Source organism: Anas acuta, chromosome Z (assembly GCF_963932015.1).
Source record: "Anas acuta chromosome Z, bAnaAcu1.1, whole genome shotgun sequence".
NCBI lineage: Eukaryota > Metazoa > Chordata > Aves > Anseriformes > Anatidae > Anas > Anas acuta.
The window spans coordinates 49,656,216-49,671,054 of NC_089017.1; the positions used below are offsets into that span (position 1 = coordinate 49,656,216).

The 14,839-nt window shown below is 44.4% G+C and overlaps 1 protein-coding gene across 1 annotated transcript in view; it reads left to right on the forward strand.

The window, feature by feature from the left end:
* LOC137848388 (neuronal acetylcholine receptor subunit alpha-7-like) overlaps positions 1 to 14,839 on the forward strand; it is a 58,589-nt gene that overhangs the window by 21,829 nt on the left and 21,921 nt on the right. The window contains exons 3-5 of the mRNA XM_068667468.1: positions 8,171 to 8,215; positions 9,372 to 9,481; positions 13,017 to 13,096. Coding sequence (XP_068523569.1) covers positions 8,171 to 8,215; positions 9,372 to 9,481; positions 13,017 to 13,096 — 235 coding nt within the window. The remainder of the gene's footprint in view (positions 1 to 8,170; positions 8,216 to 9,371; positions 9,482 to 13,016; positions 13,097 to 14,839) is intronic.

Genomic DNA, 14,839 nt, shown 5'->3' on the forward strand with positions numbered 1-14,839 from the left:
CAAATATCTGCACAGAAAACCTGGGTCAATTCACAAATGATTCAAGGAAATAAATATAAATACGTCAAACACATAAGCACCCATTCACATATTATTCCCAATATAGCATCAGTATTCACTGATTAAACTATTCATAGATTAAACCGTAATCCTGACAGTACATCCTGTACAAATCTTTTCAGAGTAGATAACTTAAAAAGTGTAAGCTTGACCACTCAAGACTGAAACACAGAGCATATAAAAGAAAGAGATACCATAAGGAAATATTTATTAAGCAGACATTCTGTATTTTATTTATTCACAAAACATTGACAAAAGGTAGGAAGAAAAGCTCTTTCAGCCCTTCAGTTCTTCTGCATTTATATATCCTTTTTTGTTTTTGTTACTGTTCCCTATTCAAGCCTTTGCATTTACAGATGTAGAGCTTAGGGATATGGTTTAGTGGGGACTGTTAGTGTTAGGTCAGACGTTGGACTCGATGATCTTGAGGTCTCTTCCAACCTAGAAATTCTGTGATTCTGTGATTATTTATCTGTGGGCTTCCAACATAGTCATTGTGAGCTACATCTGCTCTGTTTCTCCTTCTGCAGCCCTACTCTCAAAAAACCCATCTCCTTCCTGAAAGGTTTTTCTCCACCAGAAACTGTATTCTCATCTTGCAACAGCAAATCCATGGAGACCAGTGCAGTGAGACTGATTCAGAACTGTGTAACTGAGAAGCAAATCAGACTGGACATCATTATAAAAGCTGAAAATTAGTAATTAGTGATCATGAAAAGTATTTATTAAAATTCCAAGCAGAAAATTATGGAACGGTTGATAGACCAATAGATTCATTAAAGTTAAATCCCAACAACTCTCTCCTGGTCATAAAGCTCACTTACTGTGACCAATTTTGAACTCTGGGAAGAAAAATTAAATAAATTGGCCTCTTCATTAGCGTGGTTGAAGCTTCAACAGTGGGAATGCCAGGGCTAATTGAGTCATGAATTAGTAGTTTGGCTTCCTCTTAAGTGTCAGGCATTATCAAAATGTCAGTCTTACTAAGCCAATTAAACACGCAACACTTGAGTTTGCTAGCACAATGAAGTTGGGCACCATGGGAATTATGGCTTCCTGGCTGATACATCTTTGCCCACACACTTGCATTAACCATTGTCATGAAGTCTTAATTACCCGCTTCTTAACCTAAAACCTAAAGCTTTTCTTCACTGGCTTCTGCCTGGCTCAGGGTAAGGAGTGGATGGGGTTCACCTAGTAAGCAGCAATCCAACAGCTTGTTTGCTCTGTTATTTGGCATGGGTCTCCAAGCTGTGCTTGGTGGCTGTGGTTCTAACAACAAATACACTGATTTTCCTTTTTTTTTTTTTTTTTTTTTTCTTTTTTTTTTTTTCTCCTGTGATGTTGATCCAGTTTGGGCATTTCACAATAACTACCCAGTCTTCTGTCTATGTGGCAAAAAGGCTGTACTATCCCGTTTGAAGAAGGGTCTAGACAAGGTACAAAGGAGCAAAAATTATTTAAGGTGAGATCTGCCTGATTATCACTCAAGAGCCTGGTAGCAGTGACAGGGAAAGAAACTTGTCCTTTGGAGAAGCACTCACCTGCTTGAAATGCATGACACTTTCCACATCCCCCTCCAGTAAAGGCAGCAGAGTCCCCACAAACTGGCCATTGCCCAGGGGCTGTGGAAACTGGCACGAGACAGGGGTACTGCAAATGGTCATGTTTCTAAATCCACAAGCTGCAATAAAGCATTTAAACCAAAGCTGTCAGTGTGTCCTTGTCCATTTCTTAGTTTGTCAGTGTTTAGAAGATTTATATATTAGTGCTGCTGTATTCTCTGAGTGTACCTCCTGAGAGTCACTTCAGTTCTTAAGTAAAATCCTCTTCCCCCATTTCCCATCCCTCACAAAAGACTTTAAGTGCTTGCTTGTGTTTCAGAACAGACTCATGTCCTGTCATGGTAGCATGTAGATACAGGAGGAAATGCAGAGGCACCCTTGCAGGTGTCCTGGGAGTGAGACTTTGGTGAGTGCTTGGGGTTGGCCTGTTTGTGACCTTTCTCTGCCCCTCTCCCACTGCTTTTCCTGTGATTTCAAATGCTGAAAAAGGCAATGAATAATGAATGCGCAGGAATAACATTATTTTTGTCGAGTCCTGTTTATCAGAACACCTGCCAACTGTGCACAAAACACACGGAGGGCTATTTCGGGATGAGGAGCCCACCCTGGAGAATACACAAACCACCTACATGCTCCATGTGGATGGCTTGGTATTTCAGCAGAGGGCTGGCTGATTTAAGCTGTGACATAACATCCTTTCCCTCAGGAACTGGGTAGGCATGTCAGTTCATCCAAGCAGTCATCAGAGAGCAGCCCTGTGCTGGAAAGCCACGTGAGGCCTGTTGTCCCAGCTCCTGGGGCTGCCCAGGGAAATGTGTGTGAAGTGGCAGGACAAAGCAGGCACCCTCACTCCTCCCAGCACCCTGCCACAGCGTGGGGATGGGGTCCCTTGAATGTGCAGGTCTCTGCTGAAGGGATTGAGTCTAAATAGCCATCAAACCAGCTCTAGAGTCTCTAATATGGCACTCTTCCCAGCAGTCCAAGTCTTCAGGCTCTGGTGAGTGGCTGCATTGTAGCAAAAATTTGAAGATTTTCACCAGTGATGCACCTACAGCTAGAGTCTGTAGTTGAATGCCATGCACTATGAAAGGTGTGAGACTAAGTCTGCATCCCATGGATGTTAAAGAAAACACCTTTAACATAGGAGTAAAGGCCTGAGGTGGTAAAATGAGACAAGCAAGAGGGAGAAGATATTCATCTATGAGCTCTTAACTATATCTTGGCTTGACAAACTTTACCATGTCTCCATCCTGATGTGCACAGAAATGCTTAGCAGACATCGTTAGATGTTTGGTCCTCTTTGTTGTTCCAGTGTATATTGGTGTCCCTTGTCATCCCTTCCTCTTGACCCCAGGCCATCTCCCCAGTTCCCATTTCCTCCTGAAAGTGCCTTCTTGAAAGTACAGAGATGAAGTACTTAAACATCAGTTATCTCCTCAATTTTAACGTTTCTATGGCAACGTTCATTCCAACATTTTAAACGCTCTTCAGAAGGCAAATTGTAGATGTACCAGTACTTATGGTTAACAAACACTGGAAAAAAAGTATAAAGGCTGTCCAGCTATGCTTAATGACTGTTGCCAGGGCAACCCAGGCTTTCCCCAAGCCGTCTGGTTTTGTGGGGCTTCATTCACACAGTGCATTAAAGCTGTTTTACTTAATCATTGCAAGGTAGTGGGTAGAAGGGTGTTTCAGCAGTGGAAAGGACTGCCTGCTGCAGACATAGACGGAGCCTAAGAGCATTTGAAAGCCTTTCCATTTCCTTTTTATTCTCTTGATCAAAATCCAGTGTGGAGAATGATGCCTTTGCTAACAAAGCTGAGTCTCAAGGTCAATGGTGTTCTCTCTTGGCCATACCCCTCCTACACATTCAGGCATGAAAGCAGCATAAAAAAATAAGAAAAGAAATCAACCAAAGTAGCCCCATATGGCCTTTAGTCACCGCTGAGAGTTACCTGTGCAATTTAGGACTTTTTAGCTTTCTATCTTGTGATAAATCAATGTCAGAATTAACTCCCTCTGCAAAAGTACAAAGATTAATGAGGTCAGTCAGTCACCAGGTAGCAAATGCCTTGTTAGAGAGATAACACATCACCATAGGATGTGGCTACTAAACCAGGAAGGCCTTTGCATTTGTTCTTCCATGACCCAGATAATTGTGTGGCATAGTTTGCCTGGCAAGGGAGAGTCTACTGATAAGCATCGGTGCAAAAGAAAGGCATATTGTGAGCTTTGAGTTGGCAGTGGGGAAAAATAAATAAATAAAAATAAAACTCACACATGTCCTAGCACATGCACTGGAGGAAACATCCATGGGTCAAAGGCTAAAGGAATAATCAGATGTCCAAGAGAGAGGATTAACTGGGGTAAGTCTGAAGATAGAAAGGGGAGAATGTGACCTAGATAAAGAAAGAAAGGATTTAGAGGGCAACTGTTGCACTGGCTACTGACCACAGAAATAGCTTTCCCAGCATTTTTAAATAACCAGAAGCAAGCTGATTTGTTTGAGCCGAACATTTTCAGCCCAGGGGAACAGTCTGAGGAATGTTGAAAAAGCATCTCTGGGGGCTTGTCTTCTCCAGTCTCACCTGGGATTTTGGCTAGGCTGCTTTGGTTGCTTTGCTGTAGGGAGAGCTGAGAGAGTGAAAAGCAGAGGGAAGGTCATCTCCAGGGTTGACAGTGCTAAGTGAGGAATAGACCTCGCAAATTGACCAAAAAAAGAGAAGTGCTGCGTTATTCAAGTTTTCTCCTATCTTTCCAGAGCTCTGGAAAGGCCAGAAAACCAGTCCACTCCAAAGGCTATTTAGTCCACTATTTCCTTACAGGTTACAAAGCTACACAGACCAGTAAAACAACAAACTTTCAAAGATGGATAGCTCCATAAACATCTCAGGCCTTAAAAGCCCCTTGCACAAACATGGTATGATAGACTCAGACTTCCAGACTTCTAAAACCCTCACCTCCTGGGCAGCCTCAGGATGCACTCTTGGAAGGACTGGCTCCTCAGGGTCCTTCTGAGGAGGGGCCTTCTGAGGGATGCCATCCAAAGGGACCTGGAGAAGCTTGAGGTTTGGGCCCATGTGAACCTAATGAGGTTCAACAAGTCCAAGTGCAAGGTGCTGCACCTGGGTCAGGGCAATCCCAGACATGAGGACAGACTGGGAGAAGAACTCATTGAGAGCAGCCCTGCAGAGAAGGATTTGGGGGTGCTGGTGGATGAGAAGCTCAACATGAGCCAGCAGTGTGTGCTTGCAGCCCAGAAGGTCAACTGAGGCCCGGGCTGCATCAACAGAGGGGTGGCCAGCAGGGGAGGAAGGGGATTGTGCCCCTCTGCTTCCCCAGAACAGCCTTTTTTTTTTCTTCCCAAACTCAGATCCTTGTTTAGGAAACTTTCTGTTCCATCCTGTGATAAGAAGGACCCGTCAGGTTGCATCTTTTGATCAGTGCTGAATACGGAAATAGCATTTGCTGTCTATAAAGCCTTTGAAAGCTCAGCAGCCTGGAGGCGAGGATGAGAATAGACAGACTCTGAATGGCCATGAAAAGAGCCTGAAGTGACATTTTTTCCCCCAAGACTAAAAGAGTCATAAGCAGCCCAAAGCTCTGGTTAGACTTTGTGCTCTTTCTGACTGCTTATCAAAAAGCAAGGCAGGAAGACCATGCAGGGCGTGCTTATGTTCCAGGTGGATGTGTGACAACTTGAATAGAAAAGTCCAACCTTGACTGCAAAACAAAACTGAGGAGCAGAACAAACACAGTGAACACTGTGGCCTTGTGACAAGAAGTCAAATTGTACCCAAGGTAATGTGTTTAGTGCTACATGAAATATCCACATGCTGTGCGGTGGCTGATGAATTTTTTGAAGACAAAGCTGATTGCCAAGGTCATTAGCACCTGACTCTGAATAAGGACCTCATAAAGATATGATGGGTGAGCAGCTAAGCACAACAGGCAGTTCTATGAAGTACAGAGGTCTGCCCTAGGTGTTTTTCTTGGCAATCATGGAGTTTATTGAGAATAAACTTACTGCATCAAGTAAAAGGAAGTTTGCTTGTAAATCAGAGTCAAGGGTTAAAGTCCCCTGAACAGAGACATCTCCACATGGAGTAAACTTACAGGCCTTCCAGATCCGTGCTACCCTTTACTGCATCCCCCTCTGGCTTTAGGGTAGCCAACAGAAAGGTGAAGCTACCCTTCCCACTTTCGCCATGAGGTAAAACGTATGCGTGGAAAACCTTCATTTTGCACAGGCTGGGGAAAGGAGCAGCCTAGCTGTTACAGCCCCTCTTTTGTGTCACTCTGTTCAGCTGTTTTCAGCAGTACTTTGCACTGATGGTGTATGCAGCTTAGAAGTATAAAGCACTTATTGTTTGACAAGCAGCACAAAACGTAGCCAAGATTTAATGAGTAACTCAGACAAGCATTATGCCCACCATGCCAGATGCCACCTGGGGAATCATGGCAGGCCAGACAGGCATCAGTTAGGTAGGGAAGGCCTGTGAGAATTCCTGGGACACTTCCTTGGTATTGTAGGGTTGCTGTTTTTCCAGATCTGTTGGCACAAATAACTCTAATGACTCCATCAATTACCAGTATAGCAGGATATAAAATCTCGTCTGATTTCTGTGTAGTACCTTCCAGCAGCATAAGTCATTTAGGCTGATCTCAAGGGGATGCAAAGGGGAAAGAGGAGGTGGTGTGATAGACAAATTTGCATAGAGAACTATGGCAAAGACCTGTGTCATGCTTTTCCTGGAGAAAGGTGCCTGGCAACAGAGAATATCTCTGCCACAGTGCCAAAGCAATCATGAATCCTCCAGATCAATGATTTCCTCCTCTCTATAATGGGATGTTTCTGCAGCTCCAACAAGCCAAGTGGGAGAGGAGAGGGAAGCACGACACAAACAAGTTTTATGCTAGGGGTAAAGCAGTGCCAGTGATTCAGTATCTTCTGTGCCAGAGAGGCTTAGAGGAGGCTTCCCCAGGCAGCTCTTCCTCAGGCATTAGCCTGGGAGTCTGCAGTCGTGCAGTGGTTTCTGCATGGGACATAAAACAGGTAAACTCAAGAGGTCTCATTGAAGAAACCACCCAGTAGTATGCAATTGCAGTGTCTCCCACCCCAAACAACAGAAAGGAACAGATGCTTTGTAGGGCATCCACACACACACAGACACGTTAATTGGTAGCTCAGGAGTCCAGAGCACTGTCACCATGTGGTTGTCACCATGAGCCTGGGAAGTAACTTGATTAGGTGACAGCCAGGACCAACTGGCAAATTTCTCCTCAGAAACTTGCTAGGACAAGGCATCATCTTGGTGAAGTTCTCTGTCTGTCCGCTCTTACTGCATGCTGTCCATGAGTGTTTGCTGCTCTGTTGGGCCTTGAGGTTTTATCACTGCAGTGCAGTCACAGGGTTTTCTGCAGAGTTTCACAGTGGCTTTGTCTGATGATGAATCACCTCTCTCTCCTTCAGAGATCTCCACATCTTCTTGTAATGTCGCTAATCGCTCTGGTCTCTGCATGAGTTCTGTGTCTGATGTTTCTCTTTGGCTATGGAAGAATAGGAAAAAAATGCAATAAATCATAAAATCTGTTAAAGAGTAATGTCTCAGGTGCCCAAATTGTACTTTATATTAACTTACCGGTAGGAAGGGTAGGCAAGTCAACGTACTCTGAGGTGTGATGGTCTGGGAGAACACTGGTTGAAAGCACTCCCAGTTTGCTGTGGACAAGTGAGTCACCTTGGCCAGGCTGTGTCTGAAGAGATTTGAGCTGAAGCAGAGAGGACAACTGCTGCTTTCTGGCATGCCTTTTGGCCAAGAGCGTGATTTTCTTGGAAACTGGCTACGTTGGTCACACCTACCCTCAGGCACATCAAACCCAAGCCTAAGTATTCACCTCAGTTCAAGCTGGACAGGACTGTGCATACAGTGAGCCAGCACCATGGAGTACCCAGCCTTAGCTCCCTGTAAGTGCAGGGCACACATGTGGTGGTATCTGAAGCTATGCAAAGCATGGGTGTGGATATGGGGTTCTGCAGACTCGAAAAGAAGAGTGCTTCCAGTGCCATTTCCCTACAGTTTTGCAGCAGCAGCAGCAGAGATGATATAAACCTGCTCCAATTACCACATACTTCATGGTATTAGAAATAACTTGTTTTGCCCAACTAGATGAAAGGAAAAGCTTGTGCATTTGGTAAGCTCTTCAATTGTCTCCAGCAAAATAACAGCTGTTGTCTATTATTTTCGCTTCTGATACTGATTTGTTATGATAAATTCAGGAGGTCTGTAGTTTTAAAGGATAGAAAGAGCCAGTATTGTCTGAGCCATGCAAAGCAGCTGGGTAGCTCTGTGCTGAACTCACAGTCTACGCCGTAGCATTTGTGTTTGCTTACTCCAAGAGCATGGGTTTTCAAAGAAACAGAACAGGAACTCTTCAACCTGTAATTTATTTGTACTTTGAGGCTCATCCTTTTTTCTCTTCCCTTTTTCCCTTATCTCTTATCCCTTATCCCTTTCCCTTTCCCTTGTTCCTTTTGTTTAAAGGATGAGAAGAACCAGGTGTTGATCACAAATGCTTGGCTACAGATGGTGAGTAACCCATGTCAATAAACAACCCGCCTCTTCCTAATAGCAAACTGCTATTGGATGCATTTTCTTACCTGAAAAGCAAGATTGCTACCTTTTAACTTGTCTGCAGTGTGAAACTAGTGCATGTTCTGAGTCCTTTGATTTTTTTTCCAATGTTCCTTTTAGCATTTGAAACAAAGCAAAGGAGATTGAGTTAATCCATTGGGCAGACCTGGTGGCTTCAGGAGGTGATACCAGCCTATACTGTTAGGCCACTGGGCATAGGGATCTTGCAACGGAGAGCCCAAAGCTAGACTCCCACCACAAGTGAAGGACTCTTCAAGGGGCTCAGGGCTCCTCCAAGGGCAGAGATGAGGACCTGTGGTGAAGTAAGGCACAGTAAGACCTGGGTGCCCTGCTCTCATGGCGTGTACAAAACCCCCCCAGCAAGCACTCCGAAATGCAGAGGACCACGTGGAGCCCTGTGCTACACTGCTGTCAGCAGCGCCCAGGCTCATTGGTGGCACAGCTTCCTTGGAGCTTCCCTCCCAATTTAAAAACCTCACCCATCAATGCTCCTCCTCCCTTTCCTGCAAACCTCTCCAGCTGAGCAGTGACCAGCGCTGGCCACGCAGGATAAGCAAAACTGATCTTCGCTTAGGGCTGTGGTGGAGGGAGCTTCCCACCACGTCTGCTGCTGGTGGCGTATGGTGAGAGATATGATCTATTCTTACGGAGCATAAACCGATCTCCTTAATGGTTTGTGCTCAGCAAAGATGCAGCTCTGCAGGGGAAAGCCTGTGGGAGACTTGAATGATTGAGCTAATTCTGCTTTGACTTAAGCAGCCGAACACTACGTCAAGTTAATGGGTGCAACTGAACAGGCTGCTTCTTCTGCAGCTACCTGCTGGTGTTTGCAGAAAGAATGGGTTTAGCTCTATTGGAAAAACTAAAACAGACCAACTCATGGGACTACGGGACTGTCAGGGCACAGCCTACGTGTATCCTGTCCTTTGTGGAGGGTGTCTTCAGCTATAGCACACGTAACACCCTTTTAGCCATACTATCATACTACTGCTATTGCTATTGACAACACCCATTCTGTTCCCTAAATATTCCAGGTACCTTAAAGTATTTTTGCCAGCTTGTATAACATAATGTATGTATTTTCCAACAGTACTGGGTTGATATTTACTTGTCTTGGGATCAGTACGAATACCCAGGGGTGCAGAACTTACGATTTCCTGCTGACCAGATTTGGGTACCAGACATTCTTCTGTATAACAGGTAAGCAAGGTGCACAATATCCAGTGAGAGCACTGGGTGCTGGAAAACAGCATTGCTGCATTTATATTCCAGGGCTTTTGCCATCCAGGACTTTGTCTCCTACACTTAAAAAAAAAAAAAAAAAAAAAAAAAAAAAAGTAAACGAGCACCAGCTAACATATTTAAATATTAAATCTTGCTATTGTTTTGCAGGTGTCTTATTTCCCTTATCCTAATGAATGTGCAGAGCAAACAATCCGTACTCTCTTTATAATTACCACACCTGTGCTAGAAAATTGCTGCTGCCACAGTCTTCCTGCCTGAACTGAGCAATCTGTTTCTTTGCACATTACCCATCACCCGCATTTTCTAAATTTCTTTTCATCATTCCTTGTCTCCTCTTAACACTCCAGATTATTTTTTTCTTTTCCATGAGAGTCCAGTAGTCTGGACAGTACTTCTGCCATTTTGGTTGCAGTGAAAGTGCTCTAGACACTTCTCTTTAATTCTTTCCAGGAGGGGGGGATTTAATTTTTGCTCTAACTTCTTACTTTTGGACTAATTTTGTTCTTGGATCTTGCTGTTGGGCTAGATTTTCACTGATTTGTCTTTTTTTTTTTTTCCTTTTTTTTTTTTTTTTAATCAGTTTTATGCATAATATTTTCTAATTATCTGGGATGAGTTTCATTCTGCTGTTTTCTACTGTCTACCAAGATCCATTTTTCATTCCAAGTCCCTGCAATATCTGAAGGAGGCTTGGAGTGACCTGGAAATTTTTAAAGTATAATTCTTTACTCTAGCTTTACTACTTTACAGTCTCTTTACTCATTTTCTGTCACCAAAAATGAGTAATACAGTATGGTCCATATTACTCTAGTTTATTTATAAGAACATGCATGGAAAAGGCTTTCTGAAGTTCAGATATATCTTCTACCTCTTCTTATTCAGTAAGTCAGTAAGAAAATTAGATTGATTTGATCCAGTTGGCCCTTGACAAATCTGTGCCAGCTGTTTTCACCTCATTATCTTTGAAGTTAGACTGATGTGTCTGTAATTTCACCTTTTTTTTTTTTAAAAAAAAAAAAAAAGTCAGAATTCTGTTTGATCTTCTCTAATTCACTGAGCCCTTCCCTGTTCTCCCTGAGCTCTCAAAGATAATTGTTAATGCTTCAGAGGGCATTTCGGCCAGTCCCTTCAGTACTCGAGAGTAAATTTCATCAGCGCTGCCAACTGGAATGTCTCTTATCTACACTTTAACCTATTCCTCCCCTCTCCTGCCCTGGGCTCCTGGCACTGTGTGAGAATTAATTAGGGTGAGCCACAATTTGTGAAGAGTGAGGTGCAGAGGGTACAAGATACTGCAGCTCCCTGTACCACGGCAAGCAGTGGGTCTATCCTGTCTGACTTGTCCAGTTTGACTTTTCCTTGTTTTCTTCTATTAATGAAAGCCTTTCTTGCTGCCTTTTATGTCATCACTCGTCCTGCACCTTAGTCTTTCCAATTTCGTCCCCGCTAGTTTGTTCTGTTTCATTAATCTTATCCTGAGGCATATGATTTACTCCCATGTTTTCAATGCTCAGCCCTTGATTTCCAGGCCCTGATGCAGAGGATCCTGAAGCAGTGGACACTGTGATTTACTTTTTCCCATCAGAGTAGGCTGTCTGTGTGTCCTGTGTGGAGTCTCCTTCTCCAGCATGTCTCACCTGAGGACTCCTCAGACAGGAACAGAGAGCAGGTCATAAGACGAACAGGGGACCTGAATTTTACTTGTGTGGTTGTAAGACAGGGTGTGTAAGATAGCGTAGTCCTGCAACAAAGACCTGCACGTAGCCATGACAGGCAAGGGTCTGTAGCACCAGCATGAGGAACCTTCTGTATTTAACCTGGAGCAGGTCCCCATGCCTGCTTCCTTGAAGAATGTTTGCCCTTGCTTGGCACTCTATTCCTTTCCCTTTCTCAGAACTTCTGGAATCTTAAATAAATTCCCTTTTCCTCATCCCTTTTGCGTGGTTTCTGCTCTTACAGCCTCAATCACTACTGTCCTATGAACCCCAGATCTGAAACAGGTTCTCTCCAGTGCTGTCTTCCATTGTCTGAAGCAAACCTTTGGCCCCCATGTATCCTAAGAGACTGCAGAACTGTAGCCTCAGGAAACCTTTGCTCTCATAACAAATATATAGGTAAAAAATAGCTTGATTTACACCGTGAGCTGCCTGATTCTGACAGCAGCCCCTGAAAAAAACTCTTCCTGCCTGCAGTCCAATCTTTGAAAACCACTCAGAAACTTCAAAAACTATGATACTTCTGCTCCTTTCCCTTCTGCCTTTGCCCTGAGACATCCGATGTTGAGACTGAAGAAGCGAAGGCTTTGGGGAGACCTCACTACAGCTTTTCAATACTTGAAGGAGGTTTATTAAAAAAGATGGAAATCAAATTTTTTTGGGGTAGATAATGCTAGGACAAGGGGGGATGGTTTTATACTGAAAGAGGGGAGATCTGGATTTGATGTTAGGAGGAAACTGGCATCGCTAGTAGGTTGAGGGAGGTGATTGTCCCGCTCTACTCTGCGCTGGTGCGGCCTCACCTCGAGTACTGTGTGCAGTTCTGGGCACCACAGTATAAAAAGGACATGAAACTGTTAGAGAGTGTCCAGAGGAGGGCTACGACGATGGTGAAAGGCCTGGAGGGGAAGACGTACGAGGAACGGCTGAGGGCACTGGGCCTGTTCAGCCTGGAGAAGAGGAGGCTGAGGGGAGACCTCATCGTAGTCTACAACTTCCTCGTAAGGGGGTGTCGAGAGGCAGGAGACCTTTTCTCCATTAACACCAGCGACAGGACCCACGGGAACGGGGTTAAGCTGAGGCAGGGGAAATTTAGGCTTGACATCAGGAGGGGGTTCTTCACAGAGAGAGTGGTTGCACACTGGAACAGGCTCCCCAGGGAAGTGGTCACTGCACCGAGCCTGACTGAATTTAAGAAGAGATTGGACTGTGCACTTAGTCACATGGTCTGAACTTTTGGGTAGACCTGTGCGGTGTCAAGAGTTGGACTTGATGATCCTTAAGGGTCCCTTCCAACTCAGGATATTCTATGATTCTATGATTCTATGAAATTCTTTAGGAGGGTGGTGATGCCCTGGCACAGGCTGCCCAGAGAAGCTGTGGATGCCCCATCCCTGGAGGTGTTCAAGGCCAGGCTGGATGGGACTTTGGGCAACCTGCTCTGGTGGGAGGTGTCCCTGCCCATAGCAGGGGGGTTGGAATTAGATGGTTTTAAGGCCCCTTCCAACTCAAGTCATTCTATAATATGATTCCTGGACTCTCCAAGGAAGTTAAGAAAGTCACCAGCATGTCTGGGTGCAGGCCAATGGTGTCTGTCAGAAGACCAGATACTAATGAAGGGTGTGCTCTTCATTGAGGTGTAAGCCAGACCTTGATTCTGTGCATTAAACTCTCACAAAAGATTGTTTTTATTCTCTTGGAAGTTGCTTCATCTTAACTCAAAATCAGCCTACATTTTCTTTCTTTTCTTTTGTTTTCTTTGTATCGTGTTATAGTGCGGATGAAAGATTTGATGCAACATTTCACACAAATGTGCTGGTGAATTACTCTGGATCCTGCCAATATATTCCTCCAGGTAGGATGCAGTGTGTTTGTTTGTTTTAAGTGAATGTGTAGCTTTGAATAACTACAAGCAGTTTTCCTTCATAAATGAATTCAAAGTGTTTAGAAGCAGTCTGCAGAAATTTTGCAATCTGTGTAATTTAATTATTAGACAGACCCACTGAAGTAATTTAGGTCCATCATTAGTAGCATATTTCCACTTCATAAATCAGTAAATCTCTCTTCTGAGCAGTTTGATCATTCAGAGGCCCAGCTGAGGTATTGCCCAAAGCAAGGTGATACGCACCACAGGTCACATTATCACAGAGGGAAGCTTCTCATGTAAACCAACTAGCTCTTTCCTGAGAGTGAGAAGAGCTGTGTACCAGAGGAGACACCCACAAGCAGCAGTCCCTCTGCAGCCAAGTCCACCTCATGAGGCTGAGCCTGCAGATCCAGGAGAAAAGATGAACTGAGTCCAGTGCTGGCCAGCCAGACCCAAAACACATCCTGCTTTCTGTCTGGCTTCATGATTCAGTGCCCAGAGGGCCCAGCAGCCAGTACCTGCCAGAAAACACATGGGCTATCTCCACAGCCCCTCCATTTGGGCAAGAAATGTCCAAACCTTGTGCCAAATCTGCTGGCATACTGATGCCAAGACATCCACAGGGACACCAGGAAACAAATGGGTCTTCCCTGGTGGCTGGTCCACAACAGATCCTCACCTCTGAGACTTCTTTAAAAACATACAAAACAAAACAAACAAGCAAATGGAGGGAAAAAAAAAGTTTTTGTTTTGTTTTGTTTTTCCTGAGGCAGACCACGGGAATGGTTGCTCTCCAGGGAGAAACAGGTGACAGGAATAAAATCAGGATGCACCAGAGCAGAGCCTTCTTCATTCCTCTGGGGTCTGTATGAGTAGGTGATGGATAAGGTGCCTGGGAGGGCAGATCTGATGCTCTGCTAGTCTCTTTTCACCTAACAGAGGAGAAGGCATACCACACAAGCAGAGTACATCTATGGTGAGCTACAAACACTGTGGTGAAGAATTGGTTACTTAAGACCGCAAGGAAATAAAAAAGAGAGAATAAGGAGTAATAGAAATGTCTCATGAAAAGCACAGGAAATAATTTCTTAAATGAGTTTAACTGCTGCTAAACTGCTTTGCCCAATCCAATTTAGAAGGTAAATGTTGATAATCAGCCTACTTAATGCAGCAAGTGCTCACAGAAGCAGCTAGATTAATCAAGAGACTGGAAAACATGGAAAGGAGGAAAAGATGTTGTTTCCAAGTCTTCATGAAAGTTTTATTTCCCATGACTGAGAGCAGACTGTACTCACCACTGCTCTCCATTAGAGAAACAAGCTCTGGTACATATGGCTTGGTGGAGGAGTGGAGGGAGAGGACAAGCAGGAGACAGCTGTCTGTTGAGAAGGAAGGGAGAAGAGCCAAGATTTGGGAGAAGCTGGGAGAAAACGCCCATGAAACCAACCCCAGAGTGGCTGTGGCAGTGGGAGGCAGACCTACCAGAAGGTGATGGAGCAAAAGGAGGGAATCTATCCTCTGAAGAACATCAGTGTTTGTGCAGGAAAATAAATAATCCTGCACATAATATACAGTTATGCCAGAATGCCCTCAGCCTCTGCAGCAGCAGGCACAAACAGCAACACAGTAACTCTATTTTGGGGATTTTATCTTCAAAATCACAGCCTGAGTACTTACAGCAAAGCATCAGACTCTGTTTAGGTGACTCAGGGGTAGGGTTCATATTAGCTG